Genomic DNA, 22,977 nt, shown 5'->3' with positions numbered 1-22,977 from the left:
GCGACTGGTTCTTAAAGAAGAGCTTGCAGCCCGTAGTGAATGCTGTTTGTCTAGCGGCAGCTTCACTATCGCTGAGAGAGTAAGAAACTCTATGCCTAGATATGTTATCGATAGGGTCGGGGTCGGATCTGACTTTAAAAAGTTGATGATCCACCCAAAACTCTAGAGAGTCTCCAGCGCAACGTTCGGGCAGTGTTGGCATGTTTCCTAAGAGAGTGCCTTGACAAGTAGATCGTCTAAATACGGGACCACAGAGTGACCCTGAGAGTGCAGGACTGTGACTACTGCTGCCCTGACCTTGGCGAAGACCAGTTGGACTGTCGCTAGCCGGAAGGTAGAGCTACGAACAGAGGGTGTTCGTCTCCTATAACGAAGCGTAGAAACGCTAGTGCTCTGGATCAATCGGCACGTGTGGATAAGCATCCTTGATGCCTAATGATGCTAGGAAATATCCTTGGGACCTTGAGGCGATGACATGGCGGAGGGATTCCATCCGGAACCGCCTGGTGTCCACGAGCTTGCTGAGCATTTTTAGATCCAGAACGGGACGGAACGGCCCGTTGTTATAGGTACCGCAAAGAATTTGGGGTAAAAACCGTGACCTTGTTCCTGAAGAGGAACGGGGGTCATCACTCTTTCTGCCTATAGAGTGCACCCTGTTTGCAGAAGAGCAGCGGCCCGGCCGGGAGGTGGAGAAATTCTGAAGAATCGAGTTGGAGGACGAGAAGTGAGCTCTATCCTGTACCCGTGAGACAGAATGTCTCACACTCAATGGTCATTGACCTATGGCAGCTAAATATCGCCAAGGCGGGAGAGCCTGCTACCGACCGAGGCCGCAAGTCATGAGGAAGCCGCCTTGGAAGCGGGTTTTCAGACTGTCGCTTTTTTGGGCGAGACTGAGCCCGCTAAGAATCTTAGCTCCTCTGATCCTTTTGAGTCCACATTGGACGAGGAAAAATGGGACCTGCCCGAGCCTCGAAAAGGCCGAAAACCCCGACTGCCTCTTGCTCTGTTGGGGTTTGTTGTGTCCGGGCTGAGGAAAGGATGAATCCTTACCCCTGGACTGTTTGATGGTTACATCCAACGCTCACCAAACAGTCGGTCAGCAGAAAAAGGCAACTGGTTAGGCAACCTTTTTTGGAAGCAGAATCTGCCTTCCATTCACTTAACGAGCAGACCAGGCTCTGCTTAAAAACACGGAGTAGCGGAGGCTACCGCCGCACGGTTCGCAGAGTCCAGGACAACCTGAATCGCGTAAGAAACAAATGCAGACATTTGAGAGGTTAAGGATGCCACCTGCGGCACAGATGTACGTGTAACCGTGTCAATCTGTGTAAGACAAGCTGAAATAGCTTGGAGTGCCCCAAGGGAGAGAATGCCGGAGCCAACGGTGCGCCGACAGCCTCATAGATGGCTTTCGACCAGAGATCCATCTGTCTGTCAGTGGCATCTTTGAGTTTGCAGTTCCATCTCCCACTGCAACTATGGATCTAGCTACAAGCCTGGAGATTGGAGGATGCCGCTCGGGACATTGGGTCCAGTCCTTGACCAAGTCAGGGGACAGGGATAACGTGTATCCTAAGCCGTTTGGAGAAGCGCATATCTGGATAAGCGTGGTGTTCCTGGACTGCCTCTCTGAAGGCAGAGTGGTCCAGAAAAATACGTGAAGCTGACTCCTCCACTGGAGGAGCTGTGAGAAATAACCCACATTCTATAGATGGACGCTATAAGATTATTTACTATGGCGTCACAATCAGGTGTATCCAGATTGAGAGCGGTCTCAGGATCAGAATCCTGAGCCGCTACTTCCGCCTCATTACACAGCGAGTCCTTCTGTTAGGACCCTGATGAAACCGAGGCCGCTCATAGCGAGCCCACTTAGGCTGTCTGGGACTGACGTCCGTGCAGAGCCGTGACTCTGGGATGCGTGTGACATTCCCGGAGCTGTTAGTTATTCACACTGAGGGGGGCCATGGATCAATGATTCAACAGTGCCCATATTGTGAGAGACATGTCCGGACTGCTAGGCTTCTAGTATCATAGCCATAGTCTCAGAAAAACTGTCAGTAAATACTGCAGACACCGTCCTCATCCCCTGGCCATTAGTGCATACAATGGGAGTCTATGTACCTGCCGGCCGTATAGCCGTACATGCTGTACCAGCTGTATAGAAAAACATGTGGTTCTGCACCTTTGTTTTACACAGAGAATATGCTGATAACTCCTCCGCATAATCCAGGAGGGTATATACAACGTGCGACCAAACAGTGCAATGTATATAGTACAAGCATATCTATAAGTGCACTTCTGCACTAGTGGGGTTAGCACCACAGGTGCTGCTTAACGCCTGTTACAGCGATTGTGTGACTATCAGAATGCCAGGGTCTTCCACACTTGTCTCTGTATCGTACAGAAACTGACACTAATGGCTGCCGGTGTCCTTGTAGAGAAGGAAGCCGTGGGCGTGCCTGAGAAAGTGCGGGAATCCGGATTCACAGTGCACACAGTGAGAGGGGTGGAGTATGCAAAACATACTCCAGCTCTCAGCTCTGCTCTATGCAGCGTCACGCCCCTACCCTGACTGTCAGGGCTGTGGGCGGTAACGAAGGGAGACTAGGCCCAGAAGCCGGGGACTCGAGTTAACAGCGCGGCCGCCGTAAAAGCGCGGGCCGCGCTGAAGTCCCCGGCGCACCACAAGTGCCAGCCGCGCCGCAGTTCCAGCGGCCGGCGCGACCGATTCATAGAAGTGGCCAGCGTCCCGCCCCTCTCCTGACTGGCAGGTCTGGGGGCGGGAACGAACGGAAGCAGGCCGCAAAAGCCGGGGACTCTAGTTATCAGCGCGGCCGCCGTAAAAGCGCGGGCCGCGCTGAAGTCCCCGGCGCACCACAAGTGCCAGCCGCGCCGCAGTCCCAGCGGCCGGCGCGACCAATTCCCATAAGTGAGCCTGCTTCAGCAAAGCTGAATGAGGCCATGGCACAGGCGCCGCAGCGCTGATGTCCCCCGGCGCACTACAACACCCAGCATGCTGCGGTGTGAGCGCCAAATGCACGGGGACACAGAGTACCTTGAGGAAGCAGGGCCATGTCCCTGATGTACTCCGCTCCATCCAGCATCTTCTCCAGGGGCTGTAGATGGAGCACGGTCTCAGTGCCTGGAGACCGGTAAATCCCACTTCACCCAGAGCCCTGTAAAAAGGGATGGGGAAGGAATCAGCATGTGGGCTCCTGCCGCCGTACCCGCAATGGGTACCTCAACCTTACAAACACCTCCGACATACAGTGGGGTGAGAAGGGAGCATGCTGGGGACACTATATGTGTCCTCTTTTCTTCCATCCGACATAGTCAGCAGCTGCTGCTGACTAAAAAGTGGAGCTATGCGTGGATGTGTTGCCTCCTTCGCACAAAGCACAAAACTGGTGAGCCAGTGATCCCACTGGGGGTGTATAGCCAGAAGGGGAGGGGCCTTACACTTTTAAGTGTAATACTTTGTGTGGCCTCCAGAGGCAATAGCTATACACCCAATTGTCTGGGTCTCCCAATGGAGCGACAAAGAAACATACGTCGCCAAAATGGGAGAGCCTGCCACCGACCAAGGACGTTGCTGGCGTGGCCAGATAGCCAGGAGGAGGCTGACTTAGTGGCAGCATCTCCTGCGGTCTTCTGAGGACGCGGCTTCGTGCGTCATTTGGGTTTACGATCCTTGGCTGAGCTAGTGGACGAGGCCGAGGGCTTAGAGAACGATCAGATGGAGGAACGAAAGGAACGAAACCTCGACTGATTCCTGCCCTGGACAGGTTACCTGGTTTAGGTTTATGGCATGGAAGAACTCTTCCCGCCAAGAGCTTCCTTAATAATTTCATTCAGTTGTTCCCGAATGGTCTGGTCCCAGCAAAAGGGAGCCCAGCAAGGAACTTCTATAGAAGCATCCGCCTTCCACTTCCGAAGCCATAGGAGCCTGCGGATAGCGAGGAAATTAGCCGAGGCTACCGCAGAGCGGTGAGAGTCTCGAGCATGGCAGATAAGGCAGAGGATGAAAAAGACTGAAGTCTGGAAGTTAAGGCAACCATTTCGGGCATAGATTCCCTGTGAGGGAATACATCTCCTCTAGAGAAGCAGAGATGGCCTTGAAAGCCCACACTGCTGCAAAAGCTGGGGAGAACGTGGCCCCTGCCGCCTCCATACAGATTTGGCCAGAAGGACAACCTGTCGGACAGCAAGGCCGTAAGTGAGGAGCCATCAGCCACTGGTACAACGGCCCGGGCTGAGGGTCTAAACACCGGAGGGATCACCTTTGGTGAATGAGCCCACTCCTTGACCACCTCTGGTGGAAGGGGAAAACCGTCCTCAGCACCACGCTTTGGGAAGCGTTTGCCAGAACAGACCCTGGGCTTGGTCACAGTGGCCTGAAAAACTGGAGTGGGTAAGGAACACACTCGTTGTTCTCTTAGGCAAGGTAAACTGGTGCCCCTTTGTGCCAAAGAGGGTTGCTCCTCTGATACTGGCGGGTTGAGGTCCAGTACCGAAGTAATGTACAGTGGATCCTTTGCCGTCAGCCACTGATACAACTATCCGGGCTGAAACACTAGACACCGGAGGGACCACCCTTGGGGAATGAGCCCACTCCTTGACAACCTCTGGTGGAAGGGGGAAAAAGTCATCAGAACCACGCTTTAATGGGAGCGTCTGTCAGGACAAGCTCTGGGCTTGGTCACGGTGGGCTGAAAACTGGAGTGGTTAAGGAACACACTCCTTGTTCTCTTTAAGGTATACTGATGTCTGTCTGCCAGAGGGGGGATACTCCCCTGATACAGGCGGATCGAGGTCCAGTACAAATATAATGAACGCAATCAAATCATTAGCATCTGCATCACCTTCGGACTCCGAACCCCCAGTAAGGACATCCTCTTTGTCCAGTGAGTCAGCTCGTGAATCAGAGCTGCGGGGGGACAGGGGATCCTGCGTCTCCATTTTAGGAGGACGGGTTCTGAGACCAGATGAAGAGTCCTCTGAGAGCTTTGCTGAGCGAGCTGTAGCAGCAGAAGCGCCCTGAGAAGGGGGCCAATGCATGCTCAGCACCACCAGAGCCGGAGCAGCTGGAGGGACCCTCCAAGCTGAGGAATCACTGTGTTTATGCATATTAAGAAAAACAGCCTTGCAGCCTTGCTCTGATGTGAGACATGCTGCAGAAGTGGGGGCTCTGTGAGAGAATGCATCTCCAGGACGCCCCCCAGCAGAGTATAACAGAGAATATAAGCAGCTGCACAACCGAAGGTTGTGGCTAGCCAGACAGTTTAACATACATTACTGTGCCCTCCAGTCCCCCAGCCCAGGCCCCCATTTGTCACAATGAGGTATCTCTGTGCCTATGCAGACACAGAGAACGCTGAGAAAATGGCGACCGGAGCGAGGAGAGGGGGCGGGGCCTACTCTGAGAGCAGGCAAATGAAGTATACAGGGGAGGGAATCCTTCCTCAGTGAGGAGTGTCCGCTCCCTGTGCGGAACAGCCGCTGGGCGGAGCCACGCTGTCCCTCTGCACTGACTGACATGCTGGGGAGGAGAATCGAAACTAGGCCTCAGGCGAAGCCGGGGCCTAGATTTAAGAATGCGGCCAGCGTGCAGGCACCGTCGGCGCGGTTCTCCAGTGAAAACTGGGGAACCGGCCGGAAATAACACAGTGATATAACATACTGTCCCCAATAAATAAAGTACAAGGGACCCCTGGAAGGACCACTTTCAGCGGTAAAAACGTCTCAATACTTAGCTTTGAGACGCCGGGCCATGTCCCTGGAGAGGGGTTAAACGCTCCTTCCGACAGGATCCTGAACAGGGCTGCGGATGGAGACCGGTCTCCTGCAAAGCAGTGAGAACCGAGATGGCTCCCACTTCAAACCAGAGCCTCTCAGAGGATGTTGAAGGAGCGCGGCATGTGAAGGCTCCAGCCTTATAAAGTCAACCTTAACAGCACCACCGACACAGTGGGGTGAGAAGGGACATGCCGGGAGTCCAGACTGGACCCGCTTTTCTTCCAAATCTTTGAAATCCAAAAAAAAAAAAATCAAAAATCAAGAGAATGCATGTGTGTGTGTGTGACCTCTTGAACACAAAGCATTGAAACTGGCTAGGGCTGGCTACCAGGGGGTGTATATGCCAGGAGGGAGGAGCTACACATTTGAGTGTAGTACTTTGTGTGTCCTCCGGAGGCAGAAGCTATACACCCATTGTCTGGGTCTCCCATAAGGAACGATGAAGAAAGTAGTATTTTCATTTTTTCTTCTACATTGCTTTGGTTGCTGTGAAGCTCCTAAAGGGTTAATAAACTTCTTGGATGTGGTTTTGAGCAGAGTGAGGGGTACAGATTTTAGAATGGGGTCACTTTTGGGTATTTTCTGTCGCCTAGGTTTCTCAAATCACTCCAAATGTGATGTGGTACCTAAAAAATTTTTTTTTGTAAATTTTGTTGGAAAAAAAGAGAATTTTGTTTACTTACCGTAAATTCTTTTTCTTATAGTTCCGACATGGGAGACCCAAACCATGGGTGTATAGCTTCTGCCTCCGGAGGACACACAAAGTACTACACTCAAACGTGTAGCTCCTCCCTCCGGGCTATATACACCCCCTGGATGACAATCTACCCAGTTCAGTGCAAAAGCTGAAGGAGGACATCCACCCATAAGTAGAGATAGAGTAAAACTCGGAATAACCGTAACTCTGACTACTAACAACAGCCGGTGAAACACACGGAACAAAAAAAACTGCCGACAGGCAACAGGGAGGGTGCTGGGTCTCCCATGTCGGAACTATAAGAAAAAGAATTTACGGTAAGTAAACAAAATTCTCTTTTTCTTTATCGTTCCTTATGGGAGACCCAAACCATGGGACGTTCCAAAGCAGTCCATGGGTGGGAATAAACCAAACTGAGAAGTAGGCAAAACCTAACTTCACAAATGGGCGACAGCCGCCTGAAGTATGCGTCTGCCCAAGCTCGCATCTGCCGAAGCATGAGCATGCACTTGGTAGTGCTTCGAAAAAGTGTGCAGACTGGACCACGTGGCAGCCTGACAGACCTGCTGAGCCGTAGCCTGGTGCCTGAAAGCCCAAGAGGCACCAACAGCTCTGGTCGAGTGTGCCTTGATCCCCGGCGGGGGAGGCACCTGAGCACACTGGTAGGCATCGGATATGGCCGACCTAATCCAACGAGCTAAGGTCGGCTTAGAAGCCGAGAGGCCCTTACGCCGACCTGTGGTTAGCACAAAAAGAGGTGCACCGCCTAAGAACAGCGGTGCGAGACACATAGATCCGGAGATCCAGATCCAGAGTATGCAACGCTTTTTCAAAGCGATGAACAGGAGCCGGACAAAAGGAAGGCAGGGAAATGTCCTGGTTAAGGTGGAAAGGAGAAACCACCTGACAGACCTGCTGAGCCGTAGCCTGGTGCCTGAAAGCCCAGGAGGCACCGACAGCTCTGGTCGAGTGCGCCTTAATCCCTGGCGGGAGAGGCACCTGAGAACACTGGTAGGCATCGGTGATAGCCGACCTGATCCAACGAGCTAGGGTCGGTTTAGAAGCAGCGAGACCTTTGCGCTGACCAGTGGTTAGCACAAAAAGTGAGGTGCACCGCCTAAAAACGGCGGTGCGTGACACAGATTCGGAGCGCCCGCACCAAATCCAAGCTATGCAACGCCTTTTCAAAGCGATGCACAGGGGCCGGACAAAAAGAAGGCAATGAAATGTCCTGGTTAAGGTGGAAAGGAGACACCACCTTAGGGAGAAAATCCGGAGACAGACGAAGAACCACCTTGTCTTGGTGAAACACCAAAAAGGGGGATTCCGAAGAGAGCGCAGCCAAATCAGAAACTCTCCTGAGAGAAGTTATGGCTACTAGAAAAAACAACTTTCTGTGAAAGTCGAAACAAGGGAACCTCCCTGAGAGGCTCAAAGGGGGGTTTCTGTAAGGCCGTGAGGACCAGATTAAGGTCCCAGGGATCCAAGGGCCGCCGGTAAGGAGGAATGATGTGAGATGCGCCCTGCATGAAGGTGCGCACCTGAGCCAGTCGGGCGATACGCCGCTGGAACAATACCGACAGAGCCGACACCTGTCCCTTGAGGGAATTGAGGGACAGTCCTAGCTGTAGACCGGACTGTAGAAAAGACAGGACGGTCGGCAAGGAGAACAGCCAAGGAGCATGGTCGGAAGAGCGACACCAGGACAGGAAAATCCTCCAAGTCCTGTGGTAAATCCTGGCCGAGGAAGACTTCCGAGCCTGAGTCATGGTGGAGATGACTTCAGAGGGAATGCCTGAAGCCGTCAGGATCCAGGACTCAAGAGCAATGCCGTCAATCTGAGAGCCGCAGAATTCTGGCGGAAGAACGGACCTTGAGAGAGAAGGTCTGGGCGGTCCGGGAGATGCCACGGCACCTCTACGGACAGACGGAGCAGGTCTGGGTACCAAGCTCGCCTGGGCCAGTCCGGAGCAATGAGTATGACTCGACGGCCCTCCATTCTGATCTTGCGCAGAACCCTGGGCAAGAGCGCTAGAGGGGGAAACACATAGGCCAGACGGAACTGGGACCAATCTTGAACCAGTGCGTCTGCTGCGAAGGGTTGAGGATCGTGGGAGCGAGCCACGTAAACCGGAACCTTGTTGTTGTGCCGGGATGCCATTAGGTCCACTTCCGGAGTGCCCCACTTGCGGCAGATTGATGTGAACACTGCCGGATGCAGGGCCCACTCGCCACTGTCCACGGTTTGACGGCTGAGGTAATCGGCCTCCCAGTTTTCCACGCCTGGGATGTGGACTGCAGACATGGTGGACTTGGAGTCCTCCGTCCACTGGAGGAATCGTTGAACCTCCAACATCGCCAGACGGCTGTCAGTCCCGCCCTGGTGATTGATGTAGGCAACCGCTGTCGCGTTGTCCGACTGAACTCGAATGTGCTTGCCCGCCAACAGGTGGTGAAAGGCTAGGAGAGCTAGAAACACAGCTCTGGTTTCCAGCACATTGATCGAGAGGGCAGATTCGGACGGAGTCCAAGTGCCCTGTGCTCGGTGATGGAGAAATACTGCTCCCCAACCGGAGAGGCTGGCATCCGTGGTGAGGATCACCCAGGACGGAGTCAGGAAGGAGCGTCCCTGAGACAGAGAGAGGGGCCGAAGCCACCACTGAAGGGAGCACCTGGTCTGTGACGACAGAGCCACCTGCCTGTGCAAGGAAGAGATCCGCTTGTCCCAACAGCGGAGAATGTCCAGCTGCAGGGGACGCAGATGGAACTGAGCAAAGGGAACCGCTTCCATGGACGCCACCATCTGACCCAGCACCTGCATGAGGTGTCTGATGGAATGACGGCGGTGCCTCAGCAGAGAGCGCACCGCCAGACGAAGGGACTGCTATTTGACTAAGGGCAACTTGACAAGTGCCGGCAGAGTCTCGAATTGCATCCCTAGGTACAAAAGCACCTGGGTCGGGATCAGAGTGGACTTGGGCAGATTGACAAGCCACCCGAACTGAACTAGCGTGGCGAGAGTGAGAGAGACACTCCGCTGGCAGTCTGCACTGGATGAGGCCTTGACTAGAAGGTCGTCCAGGTAAGGAATCACTGCCAACCCCTGGAGGTGCAGGACCGCAACCACTGCTGCCATGACCTTGGTGAATACTCGAGGGGCCGTGGCTAAGCCGAAGGGGAGAGCCACGAATTGAAAATGTTCCTCTCCGATCGCAAAGCGTAGCCAACGCTGGTGTGAGACCGCAATAGGCACATGCAGATAGGCATCTCTGATGTCGATGGATGCCAGAAAATCTCCTTGGGTCATTGAGGCAATGACCGATCTCAGAGATTCCATGCGAAAGTGCCGCACCTGAACATGCTTGTTGAGAAGCTTGAGATCCAGGATGGGTCGGAAGGAACCGTCCTTTTTGGGGACTAGAAAGAGGTTTGAGTAGAAACCGCTGAACCGTTCCCGGGCGGGAACCGGAACAATTACACCGTTGGCCTGCAGGGATGCCACGGCGTGAGAGAAGGCGGCGGCCTTGGAGCAGGGGGGGGGTGGACAGAAAAAATCTGTTTGGCGGGCTGGAAGAAAATTCTATCCTGTAGCCGTGGGAGATGATATCCCGCACCCACTGATCGGAGACGTGTTGCAACCACACGTCGCCAAAGTGGGAGAGCCTGCCACCGACCAAGGACGTTGCTGGCGCGGCCAGATAGTCACGAGGAGGCTGCCTTAGTGGCAGCGGCTCCTCAGGTCTTTTGAGGACGCGGCTTTGCGCGCCAGTTGGATTTACGATCTTTGGCTGCGGTAGTGGACGAGGCCGAGGGCTTAGAGGATGACCAGTTAGAGGAACGAAAGGAACGAAACCTCGATTGGTTCCTGCCCTGGACAGGTTTCTTGGCTTTAGCTTGTGGCAAGGAAGTACTCTTCCCGCCAGTAGCTTCCTTAATTATGTCATCCAGCTGTTCCCCAAACAGCCGGGACCCAGTAAAAGGGAGACTCGCAAGGTACTTCTTAGAGGAAGCGTCTGCTTTCCACTCTCGAAGCCACAAGATCCTGCGGATCGCGAGGGAGTTAGCGGAGGCCACCGCCGTGCGGTGAGAAGCCTCCAGGATGGCAGACATGGCGTAGGATGCAAAAGCCGAAGCTTGAGAAGTTAAGGCATCCATCTCAGGAATAGAGTCCCTGGAGAGGGAATGAATCTCCGCCAGAGAGGCAGAGACTGCCTTAAGAGCCCACACTGCCACAAAAGACGGGGAGAACGAGGCTCCTGCCGCCTCATATACAGACTTGGCCAGAAGGTCAACCTGGCGGTCAGTGGGGTCCTTAAGAGAAGTGCCGTCAGCCACAGCTACGACTGTGCGGGCTGAGATTCTGGACACCGGAGGGTCTACCTTTGGGGACTGGGCCCAGTCCTTAACCACCTCCGGTGGAAAAGGGAAACGGTCATCTGAACTACGCTTCGGAAAACGTTTGTCAGGACAGGCCCTGGGCTTGTTAACAGTGGTGTGAAAGCTGGAGTGGTTAAAAAACATACTCCTAGGTTTCTTAGGAGAGGTAAACTGGCGTACCTCTACCAGAGAGGGTTGTTCCTCTGACTCTTGTGGGTTGAGGTTCAGTACGGAGTTAATGGACGCAATCAAGTCACTAACATCCGCATCACCCTCAGACAAGTCAATGGGGTACATAGAGGCAGCGTCTGAGCCCACAGTAAGTGAATCCTCCTCGCCCTGCACCTCGGCTTGTGAATCAGAGCCGTGGGACGAGGAAGGAGAAGGTTCCCTGCGTCTCCGTTTAGGGGGACGGGGTCCTAGGACATGCTCTGAGGGCTCTGCAGAGCTCGGAGCCGCAGAGACACCCTGAGAGGGGGGCTGATGCATAGACAGCAGTGTCCGGGACAGCTGCCCCATGGAGTCGGCAAAAGACTTGGAAATAGCCTGTGAAAAGGATGCTACCCAAGCCGGGGGTTCAGCCACCGGGGCCGGAGCAGCCGGAGGGACCCCTGCGGAGGCTCCAGGCTGAGACACAACCATGTTAGCACAGGCATCACAATGTGGGTATGTGCTTGGCTCTGGCAGAATGAGCTTACACGCAGTGCATATAGCGTACATGTTTGCAGCCTTGCTCCTAGTGACAGACATGCTGCTGAGGAGGAAGTTCTGCAGCCAGAATACACTCCTGTAGAATGCCTGAGAGTGTAATAAAAGTCCACAACCAGAAGTTGTGGCTTACCAGCCCGTGCTCTCTGTGTGCCCTCCGGATTCCACCGCTCCCCTGTGAAGCGTCAGCCTTCCTGACAGTATGCAGCTGCAGCATCCAGCGCCTTCCAGTGTAAGAACGCTGAGAAAATGGCGCTGGGAGAAGGAGGGGGGGCGTGTATAAGCCCAAGAGCGGGAAAAACGGAGGGCAGAGAGATACAGGGAGATATACAGGGGAGGGAACATCTCCCCAGAGAGGAGTGCCCTCCCCTCTGCTGGTCGGGTGGTGGGCGGCGCTGTATGCAAAACATACAGAGAAGCCAAAACCGATACTAGGCCCAAACTGAAGCCGGGGCCTAGATTTTAAAATGCGGCCGACGAGCAGGCACCTTCGGCGCGGTTCTCAGGGGAAATCCCCAAAACCGGCCGAAAATTACAGTAACGCTAAAGCACATACTGTCCCCCTAATAAAAGTACCCGGGACCCCTGAAAAACGTCTCAATACTTAGCTTTTGAGACGCAGGGCCATGTCCCTGGAGAGGGGGGTAAATGCTCCTTCCAGCAGGAACCAGACAGGGCTGCGGATGGAGACCGGTCTTCTGCAAGCAGAGAGGACCGTGGAGGCTCCCACTTCAACCCAGAGCCTCTTAGAGGATGTGAAGGAGCGCGGCATGTGAAGGCTCCAGCCTTATAAGTCAACCTTAACAGCACCGCCGACAGAGTGGGGTATGAAGGGACATGCCGGGAGTCCAGACTGGACCCGCTTTTCTTCCAAATCTTTAAAATTAAAATAAAAATGAAAAAAATATCAGAAAATGAAAGTGTGTGATCCTCCTGGAACACAAAGCATTGAACTGGGTAGATTGTCATCCAGGGGGTGTATATAGCCCGAAGGGAGGAGCTACACGTTTGAGTGTAGTACTTTGTTTGTCCTCCGGAGGCAGAAGCTATACACCCATGGTTTGGGTCTCCCATAAGGAACGATAAAGAAATGAGAAATTGCTGATGAACTTTGAACCCTTCTAACTTCCTAACGGAAATTTTTTTTTTTTTCAAAAATTGCGCTGGTGTAAAGCAGACAAGTGGGAAATGTTATCTAGTAACTATTTTGTGTGACATATCTTTTAGATTTATGGGCATAAAATTTCAAATTTTGAAAATTTCAAAATTTTAAAAATTTTTGCCAAATTTCCGAAATTTTCACAAATAAACGCAAAACATATCGGCCTAAATTTACCACTGACATGAAGTACAATATGTCACGAAAAAACAATCTCAGAATCGCCAGGATCCGTTGAAGTGTTCCAGAGTTATAACCTGTCAAAGTCACACTGGTCAAAATTGCAAAAAATGGCCGGGTCTTTAAGGTGAAAACAGGCTGGGGGCTGAAGGGGTTAAAGGGACAGATATGACCTAGAAAGACCCTACCAAGTCCCAAGTTCCTTAGACAACCTAGGATGACCTAGGTCATCCTAGGTTGTCTAAGGGACTTGGTAGGGACTTGTTTAGGATTATTCCAAAGATTAAAAGTTATCACCGATCCAAAGTATAGGTGATATCTTGTGAATTGGTAGAGTTCTCCAGCGACTGAGAACAGGGCTCCGAAATGGCATATCGATATAGCGCACATGCACGGCATGGGGACTCTGCTACAAACAAGTGCAAAGCTTGCTAATAAAGGTCATACACACAAACCCTCCACCACCGACTGGGAGCAAACATGGTCAGCAGAGATCTTTAGAGAGTTCACGTCAGCAGATTTCCAGAACGATAGAACGGTCTTTCTACAGACCAGAGATTCCCAACGGAGGTTCCTTGCGAGAACGCCAGCTCTTGATGTTCCTCAAGATGCAACATTTCCTAATCGGTGGTCCCCAACACAGGTATGTGCCACCATATTGTGCCGCTGTACTTACTTGGACTGTATACCTTTCCATAGCATAGACTGTCTCTGGACCACATCTGGATGCTTCTTCATAAAATCTTCATCAAACGGCAGCATAAACTCCCAGCCTTTGTTAATTCTAGGTATGGCCATGTGGTCCAAGAAATCCTTCACATCTTCTTGGCAGAGCTAGGAGGAAAATTAAAAGAAGGGAATTTTGTTTACTTACCGTAAATTCCTTTTCTTCTAGCTCCAATTGGGAGACCCAGACAATTGGGTGTATAGCTTCTGCCTCCGGAGGCCACACAAAGTATTACACTTAAAAGTGTAAACCCCTCCCCTCTGCCTATACACCCCCCCGTGCATCACGGGCTCCTCAGTTTTGGTGCAAAAGCAGTAAGGAGGAAACTAATAAATTGGTCTAAGGTAAATTCAATCCGAAGGATGTTCGGAGAACTGAAACCATGAACCAAAAGAACAATTCAACATGAACAACATGTGTACACAAAGAACAACAGCCCGAAGGGAACAGGGGCGGGTGCTGGGTCTCCCAATTGGAGCTAGGAGAAGAAGGGAATTTTGTTACTTACCGTAAATTCCTTTTCTTCTAGCTCCAATTGGGAGACCCAGACGATTGGGTGTATAGCTACTGCCTCCGGAGGCCACACAAAGCATTACACTAAAAAGTGTAAGGCCCCTCCCCTTCTGGCTATACACCCCCCGTGGGATCACGGCTGCTCAGTTTTAGTGCTAAAGCAAGAAGGAGGAAAGCCAATAACTGGTTTAAACAAATTCAATCCGAAGTAACATCGGAGAACTGAAACCGTTCAACATGAACAACATGTGTACCCGAAAAAAACAAAAATCCCGAAGGAAACAGGGCGGGTGCTGGGTCTCCCAATTGGAGCTAGAAGAAAAGGAATTTACGGTAAGTAACAAAATTCCCTTCTTCTTCGGCGCTCCATTGGGAGACCCAGACGATTGGGACGTCCAAAAGCAGTCCCTGGGTGGGTAAAGTAATACCTCAAGTTAGAGCTGCAAAACAGCCCTCTCCTACGAGGAGGCAACCGCCGCCTGCAGGACTCTTCTACCTAGGCTGGCGTCCGCCGAAGCGTAGGTATGCACCTGATAATGTTTGGTGAAAGTGTGCAGACTCGACCAGGTAGCTGCTTGGCACACCTGTTGAGCCGTAGCCTGGTGTCGTAGTGCCCAGGACGCACCCACGGCTCTGGTAGAATGGGCCTTCAGCCCTGATGGAACCGGAAGCCCAGCAGAACGGTAGGCTTCAAGAATTGGTTCTTTGATCCATCGAGCCAGAGTGGATTTGGAAGCCTGCGATCCTTTGCGCTTACCAGCGACAAGGACAAAGAGTGCATCCGAGCGGCGCAGGGGCGCCGTGCGGGAAATGTAGATTCTGAGTGCTCTCACGAGATCCAACAAATGCAAATCCTTTTCATACCTATGAACTGGATGAGGACAAAAGGAAGGCAAGGAGATATCCTGATTGAGATGAAAAGAGGATACCACCTTAGGGAGAAACTCCTGAATCGGGCGCAGCACTACCTTGTCCTGGTGAAAAACCAGGAAGGGAGCTTTAGATGACAGCGCTGCCAGCTCGGATACCCTCCGAAGAGACGTGACCGCTACCAGAAAGGCCACTTTCTGTGAGAGCCGGGAAAGTGAAACATCTTTCAGAGGCTCGAAGGGCGGCTTCTGGAGAGTAACTAGTACCCTGTTCAGATCCCATGGATCTAACGGCCGTTTGTACGGAGGAACGATGTGACAAACCCCTTGCAGGAACGTGCGTACCTGAGGAAGTCGTGCTAGACGCTTTTGAAAAAATACCGATAGCGCTGAGACTTGCCCTTTAAGGGAGCCGAGCGATAAGCCTTTTTCCAAACCAGATTGTAGGAAGGAAAGAAAAGTAGGCAATGCAAATGGCCAGGGGGACACTCCCTGTGCCGAGCACCAGGATAAGAAAATCTTCCACGTTCTGTGGTAGATCTTAGCGGACGTGGGCTTCCTAGCCTGTCTCATGGTGGCCACGACCCCTTGAGATAATCCTGAAGATGCTAGTATCCAGGACTCAATGGCCACACAGTCAGGTTCAGGGCCGCAGAATTGAGATGGAAAAACGGCCCTTGTGACAGTAAGTCTGGCCGGTCTGGTAGCGCCCACGGTTGGCCGACCGTGAGATGCCACAGATCCGGATACCACGACCTTCTCGGCCAGTCTGGGGCGACGAGCAGGGCGCGGCGGCAATCGGACCTGATCTTGCGTAGCACTCTGGGCAAGAGTGCCAGAGGGGGAAACACATAGGGCAGTTGGAACTGCGACCAATCTTGCACTAAGGCGTCTGCCGCCAGAGCTCTGTGATCGCGAGACCGTGCCATGAAATTTGGGACCTTGTTGTTGTGCCGGGACGCCATTAGATCGACGTCCGGCCTTCCCCAGCGGCGACAGATTTCCTGAAACACGTCCGGGTGAAGGGACCATTCCCCTGCGTCCATACCCTGGCGACTGAGGAAGTCCGCTTCCCAGTTTTCCACGCCGGGAATGTGAACTGCGGATATGGTGGAGGCCGTGGCTTCCACCCACATCAGAATCCGCCGGACTTCCTGGAAGGCTTGCCGACTGCGTGTCCCGCCTTGGTGGTTGATGTATGCCACCGCTGTGGAGTTGTCCGACTGAATTCGGATCTGCTTTCCTTCCAGCCACTGCTGAAAGGCTTGTAGGGCAAGATACACTGCCCTGATTTCCAGAACATTGATCTGAAGGGTGGACTCCTGCTGAGTCCACGTACCCTGAGCCCTGTGGTGGAGAAAAACTGCTCCCCACCCTGACAGACTCGCGTCTGTCGTGACCACCGCCCAGGATGGGGGTAGGAATGACCTTCCCTGTGATAATGAGGTGGGAAGAAGCCACCATTGAAGGGAGTCCTTGGCCGTCTGGGAAAGGGAGACTTTCCTGTCTAAGGACGTCGACTTCCCGTCCCATTGACGGAGAATGTCCCATTGAAGTGGGCGCAGATGAAACTGTGCAAACGGAACTGCCTCCATTGCTGCCACCATCTTCCCCAGGAAGTGCATGAGGCGTCTTAAGGGGTGCGACTGGCCCTGAAGGAGAGAGTGCACCCCTGTCTGTAGTGAACGCTGCTTGTCCATCGGAAGCTTCACTGTCGCTGAGAGAGTATGAAACTCCATGCCAAGATATGTTAGTGATTGGGTCGGGAACAGATTTGACTTTGAAAAGTTGATGATCCACCCGAAAGTCTGGAGAGTCTCCAGCGCAACGTTCAGGCTGTGTTGGCATGCCTCTTGAGAGGGTGCCTTGACAAGTAGATCGTCCAAGTAAGGGATCACCGAGTGTCCCTGAGAGTGCAAGACTGCTACCACTGCTGCCATGACCTTGGTGAAAACCCGTGGGGCTGTCGCCAGACCAAACGGCAGGGCTATGAACTGAAAGTGTTCGTCTCCTACAACGAAGCGTAGAAAACGCTGGTGCTCTGGAGCAATCGGCACGTGGAGATAAGCATCTTTGATGTCTATTGATGCTAGGAAATCTCCTTGAGACATCGAGGCAATGACGGAGCGGAGGGATTCCATCCGGAACCGCCTGGTTTTCACGTGCTTGTTGAGCAGTTTTAGGTCCAGAACAGGACGGAAAGAGCCGTCCTTTTTTGGCACCACAAATAGATTGGAGTAAAAACCCTGACCTCTTTCCAGGAGAGGAACCGGGATCACCACTCCCTCTGCTCTTAGAGAGCACACCGCTTGCAGAAGAGCATCGGTTCGGCCGGGATGTGGGGAAGTTCTGAAGAACCGAGGCGGAGGACGAGAACTGAACTCTATCCGGTACCCGTGAGACAAAATGTCTGCTACCCACCGGTCTTTGACCTGTGGCAGCCAAATGCCGCAAAAGCGGGAGAGCCTGCCACCGACCGAGGATGCGGAGAGAGGAGGCCGAAAGTCATGAGGCAGCCGGCTTGGAAGCGGTTTCTCCGGCTGCTTTCTTTGGACGTGAGTGAGTCCGCCAGGAATCTGAGCTACTCTGTTCCTTCTGAGTCCTTTTGGACGAGGAGAATTGGGCCCTGCCCGAACCTCGAAAGGACCGAAACCTCGACTGTCCCTTCCACTGCTGAGGTTTGTTTGATCTGGGCTGGGGCAAGGAAGAGTCCTTGCCCTTGGACTGTTTAATGATTTCCGCCAATTGCTCACCAAACAGCCTGTCTTGAGATAATGGCAAACTGGTTAAGCATTTTTTCGAAGCAGAATCTGCTTTCCATTCTTTTAACCATAAGGCTCTGCGTAAAACCACAGAGTTGGCGGACGCCATTGACGTACGGCTGGTAGAGTCCAAGACCGCATTGATAGCGTAAGTCGCAAACGCAGACATTTGCGAGGTCAAGGACGCCACTCGCGGCACTGATGGACGTATGATCGAGTCCACCTGCGCTAGACCAGCTGAAATAGCTTGGAGTGCCCACACGGCTGCGAATGCTGGAGCAAACGACGCGCCGATAGCTTCATAGACAGATTTCAACCAAAGGTCCATCTGTCTGTCATTGGCATCTTTAAGTGAAGCCCCATCTTCCACTGCAACTATGGATCTAGCCGCAAGCCTGGAGATTGGGGGGGTCCACCTTTGGACACTGGGTCCAGCGTTTGACCACGTCAGGGGGAAAGGGATAACGTGTATCCTTAAGACGTTTGGAGAAACGCTTATCTGGAGAAGCATGGTGTTTCTGGACTGCTTCTCTGAAGTCCGCGTGGTCCAGAAAAGAGCTCAATTTACGTTTGGGATACCTAAAATGGAATTTCTCCTGCTGTGCTGCTGCATCCTCCGCTGGAGGGGAAATATCCAGCAGTCTATTGATGGCCGCTATAAGGTCATTCACCATGGCGTCACCATCAGGGGTATCCAGGTTGAGAGCAGTCTCAGGATTAGACTCCTGATCACCTAGTTCTGTCTCATCATACAGAGAATCCTCTCGCTGAGACCCTGACCAGCGTGATGACGCCGAGGGTCTCTCCCAGCGAGCTCGCTTAGGCTGCCTGGGACTGTCGTCCGAGTCAGAGCCTTCAGCCTGTGATGCCTGGGACCCCCTTGGAGCACGGATTAGTTCCAACTGAGGGGGGCCGGGGAACATTGAATCAGCAGTGCCCGTGGCCTGAGTGACCGGCCTGGACTGCAAAGTTTCTAGAATTTTTGTCATAGTCACAGACATCTTATCAGCAAAAACTGCAAACTCTGTCCCCGTCACCGGGGCAGGGTTCACAGGCGTCTCTGCCTGGGCCACTACTAGCATAGACTCCGGCTGACGAAGTGGCACAGGGACCGAACATTGCACACAATGGGGGTCAGTGGAACCTGCCGGTAGATCAGCCCCACATGCGGTACAGGCAGCATAAGAAGCCCGTGCCTTGGCACCCTTGCTTTTTGCGGATGACATGCTGTTGTCTCCTCAGAGCAATATAGGGGTATAAGCCAAGAAGCGACCGTACAGTGCAATGTATATATATATATATATATATGTACCAACAAAAGTACACAAAACAACACTGTGGCACTAGTGGGGTCAGCACTTAGGTGCTGCTTACCGCCCGCTTAATAGCGGGTGTGTGGTCGCCAGAATCCCCTGTCTGGGTCTCCCAGGGCTATGTCCGTTCTCCAGCTCAGACTGCGTGCAGGAATGGCTGCCAGCGTCCTGTGAAGAGGGGCGGGCCGTGGGCGTGCTGCAGACAAAGAGCGGGAACTGGCGTCCCACTGTGCCCAGTGAGAGGGCTGGAGTATGTAAATAAGACTCCAGCCCTCGGCGCTGACTACCGTACAGCGTCTCTCCCCTGCCCTGACTGACAGGGCAGGGGGCGGGAACGAACGTAACTAGGCCGCAGAAGCCGGGGACTAGATTTATCAGCGCTGCCGTCGTAAAAGCACGGTCGGCGCGAAGTCCCCGGCGCACCACAAGTCACAGCCGCGCCGCTGTCTCATGGCGGCCGGCGCGGTAGTTCCCCATATAAACTCACTCAGCTAAGCTGCAGTGAGTAAAACCCCAGGCGCAGCAGCGCTACTGTCCCCGGCGCACTAGAACACCCAGCAACGCTGGAGTGTGTCTGTGCCTGTCTGCACGGGGACACAGAGTACCTGAATGTTGCAGGGCCTTGTCCCTGATGGTACCCAGCTCCGTATCCAGCAGGATCTCCGGGTCTGTGGATGGAGCCCGGCCTCAGAGTCTGGAGGCCGGTAAGATCCCACTTCCCCAGAGCCCTCAGGGGGATGGGGAAGGAAAACAGCATGTGGGCTCCAGCCTCCGTACCCGCAATGGGTACCTCAACCTTAACAAACACCGCCAAAAAGATGGGGTGAGAAGGGAGCATGCTGGGGGCCCTTTAGCAAGGGCCCTCTTTTCTTCCATCCGATATAGTCAGCAGCTACTGCTGACTAAACAGTGGAGCTATGCGTGGATGTCTGACCTCCTTCGCACAAAGCTTGAAAACTGAGCAGCCGTGATCCCACGGGGGGTGTATAGCCAGAAGGGGAGGGGCCTTACACTTTTTAGTGTAATGCTTTGTGTGGCCTCCGGAGGCAGTAGCTATACACCCAATCGTCTGGGTCTCCCAATGGAGCGCCGAAGAAAAGGAATTTACGGTAAGTAAACAAAATTCCCTTCTTCTTTGTCGCTCCATTGGGAGACCCAGACAATTGGGACGTCCAAAAGCAGTCCCTGGGTGGGTAAAAGAATACCTCGGTAAAAGGAGCCGTAAAACGGCCCCTTCCTACAGGTGGGCAACCGCCGCCTGAAGGACTCGCCTACCTAGGCTGGCATCTGCCGAAGCGTAGGTATGCACTTGATAGTGTTTCGTGAAAGTGTGCAGACTCGACCAGGTAGCCGCCTGACACACCTGCTGAGCCGTAGCCTGGTGCCGCAAAGCCCAGGACGCACCCACGGCTCTGGTAGAATGGGCCTTCAGCCCTGAAGGAACCGGAAGCCCAGAAGAACGGTAGGCTTCCAGAATTGGTTCCTTGATCCACCGAGCCAAGGTTGACTTAGAAGCCTGCGACCCTTTACGCTGGCCAGCGACAAGCACAAAGAGCGCATCTGAGCGGCGCAGGGGCGCCGTACGAGAAATGTATAGTCTGAGTGCTCTCACCAGATCTAACAAGTGCAAATCCTTTTCACATTGGTGAACTGGATGAGGACAAAAAGAAGGTAAGGAGATATCCTGATTGAGATGAAAAGGGGATACCACCTTCGGAAGAAATTCCGGAACCGGACGCAGAACCACCTTGTCCTGGTGAAACACCAGGAAGGGGGCTTTGCATGACAGCGCTGCTAGCTCAGACACTCTCCGAAGTGATGTGACTGCCACTAGGAAGACCACCTTCTGCGAAAGGCGTGAAAGAGAAATATCCTTCATTGGCTCGAAGGGTGGTTTCTGAAGAGCCGTTAGCACCCTGTTCAGATCCCAGGGTTCTAGCGGACGCTTGTAAGGAGGGACTATGTGGCAAACCCCCTGCAGGAACGTGCGTACCTGTGGAAGCCTGGCTAGACGCTTTTGAAAAAACACAGAGAGCGCCGAGACTTGTCCCTTAAGGGAGCCGAGAGACAAACCCTTTTCCATTCCGGATTGAAGGAAGGACAGAAAAGTGGGCAAGGCAAATGGCCAGGGAGTAAAACCCTGATCAGAGCACCAGGATAAGAAGATCCTCCACGTCCTGTGGTAGATCTTGGCGGACGTTGGTTTCCTGGCCTGTCTCATAGTGGCAATGACCTCTTGAGATAACCCTGAAGACGCTAGGATCCAGGACTCAATGGCCACACAGTCAGGTTGAGGGCCGCAGAATTCAGATGGAAAAATGGCCCTTGAGACAGCAAGTCTGGTCGGTCTGGTAGTGCCCACGGTTGGCCCACCGTGAGATGCCACAGATCCGGGTACCACGACCTCCTCGGCCAGTCTGGAGCGACGAGGATGGCGCGGCGGCAGTCGGACCTGATCTTGCGTAACACTCTGGGCAGCATTGCCAAAGGAGGAAACACATAAGGTAGTCGAAACTGCGACCAATCCTGAACTAATGTGTCCGCCGCCAGAGCTCTGTGATCTTGAGACCGTGCCATGAATGCTGGGACTTTGTTGTTGTGCCGAGACGCCATGAGATCGACGTCCGGCGTTCCCCAGCGGCAACAGATCTCTTGAAACACGTCCGGGTGAAGAGACCATTCCCCTGCGTCCATGCCCTGGCGACTGAGAAAGTCTGCTTCCCAGTTTTCTACGCCCGGGATGTGAACTGCGGAGATGGTGGAGGCTGTGGCTTCCACCCACAGCAGAATCCGCCGAACTTCCTGGAAGGCTTGCCGACTGCGTGTGCCGCCTTGGTGGTTGATATATGCCACCGCCGTGGCGTTGTCCGACTGAATTCGGATCTGCCTGCCTTCCAGCCACGGCTGGAACGCTTTTAGGGATAGATACACTGCCCTTATCTCCAGAACATTGATCTGAAGGGAGGACTCTGGCTGAGTCCAGGTACCCTGAGCCCTGTGGTGGAGAAAGACCGCTCCCCACCCTGACAGACTCGCGTCCGTCGTGACCACAGCCCAGGATGGGGGCAGGAAGGATTTCCCCTTCGACAGAGAAGTGGGAAGAAGCCACCACTGAAGGGAGGCCTTGGCTGCCCGAGAAAGGGAGACGTTCCTGTCGAGGGACGTCGACTTCCTGTCCCATTTGCGGAGAATGTCCCATTGAAGTGGACGCAGATGAAACTGCGCAAAAGGAACTGCCTCCATTGCTGCCACCATCTTCCCTAGGAAGTGCATGAGGCGCCTCAAGGGGTGCGACTGGGCTCGAAGGAGAGATTGCACCCCTGTTTGTAGTGAACGCTGTTTGTCCAGCGGAAGCTTCACTATCGCTGAGAGAGTATGAAACTCCATGCCGAGATATGTCAGTGATTGTGCCGGTGTCAATTTTGACTTTGGGAAATTGATGATCCACCCGAACCTCTGGAGAGTCTCCAGAGCAGTGTTCAGGCTGTGTTGGCATGCCACCCGAGAGGGGGCCTTGACAAGCAGATCGTCTAAGTAAGGGATCACCGAGTGTCCCTGAGAGTGTAGGACTGCTACCACCGTTGCCATGACCTTGGTGAAGACCCGTGGGGCTGTCGCCAGGCCGAAAGGCAGTGCCACGAACTGAAGGTGATCGTCCCCGATGGCGAAACGCAGGAAGCGCTGATGCTCTGGTGCAATCGGCACGTGGAGATAAGCATCCCTGGTGTCGATTGATGCTAGGAAGTCTCCTTGGGACATTGAGGCGATGACGGAGCGGAGAGATTCCATCCGGAACCGCCTGGTTTTCACATGTCTGTTGAGCAGTTTTAGGTCCAGAACGGGACGGAAAGATCCGTCCTTTTTTGG

The 22,977-nt window shown here is 53.4% G+C and overlaps 1 protein-coding gene across 1 annotated transcript in view; it reads right to left on the bottom strand.

Annotated features, from left to right (window-relative positions):
* The window catches only part of POLR3E (RNA polymerase III subunit E), a 189,131-nt gene that overhangs the window by 46,816 nt on the left and 119,338 nt on the right, over positions 1-22,977 (bottom strand). Inside the window, exon 16 of the mRNA XM_075318009.1 lies at positions 13,603-13,760. Within this exon, the coding sequence (XP_075174124.1) occupies positions 13,603-13,760 (158 nt within the window). The remainder of the gene's footprint in view (positions 1-13,602; positions 13,761-22,977) is intronic.

This window comes from Anomaloglossus baeobatrachus, chromosome 7 (genome assembly GCF_048569485.1).
Source record: "Anomaloglossus baeobatrachus isolate aAnoBae1 chromosome 7, aAnoBae1.hap1, whole genome shotgun sequence".
Lineage (NCBI taxonomy): Eukaryota > Metazoa > Chordata > Amphibia > Anura > Aromobatidae > Anomaloglossus > Anomaloglossus baeobatrachus.
The sequence above is the reverse complement of the archived record's forward strand: the minus strand, read 5'-3'. Positions and strand labels throughout refer to the sequence as shown.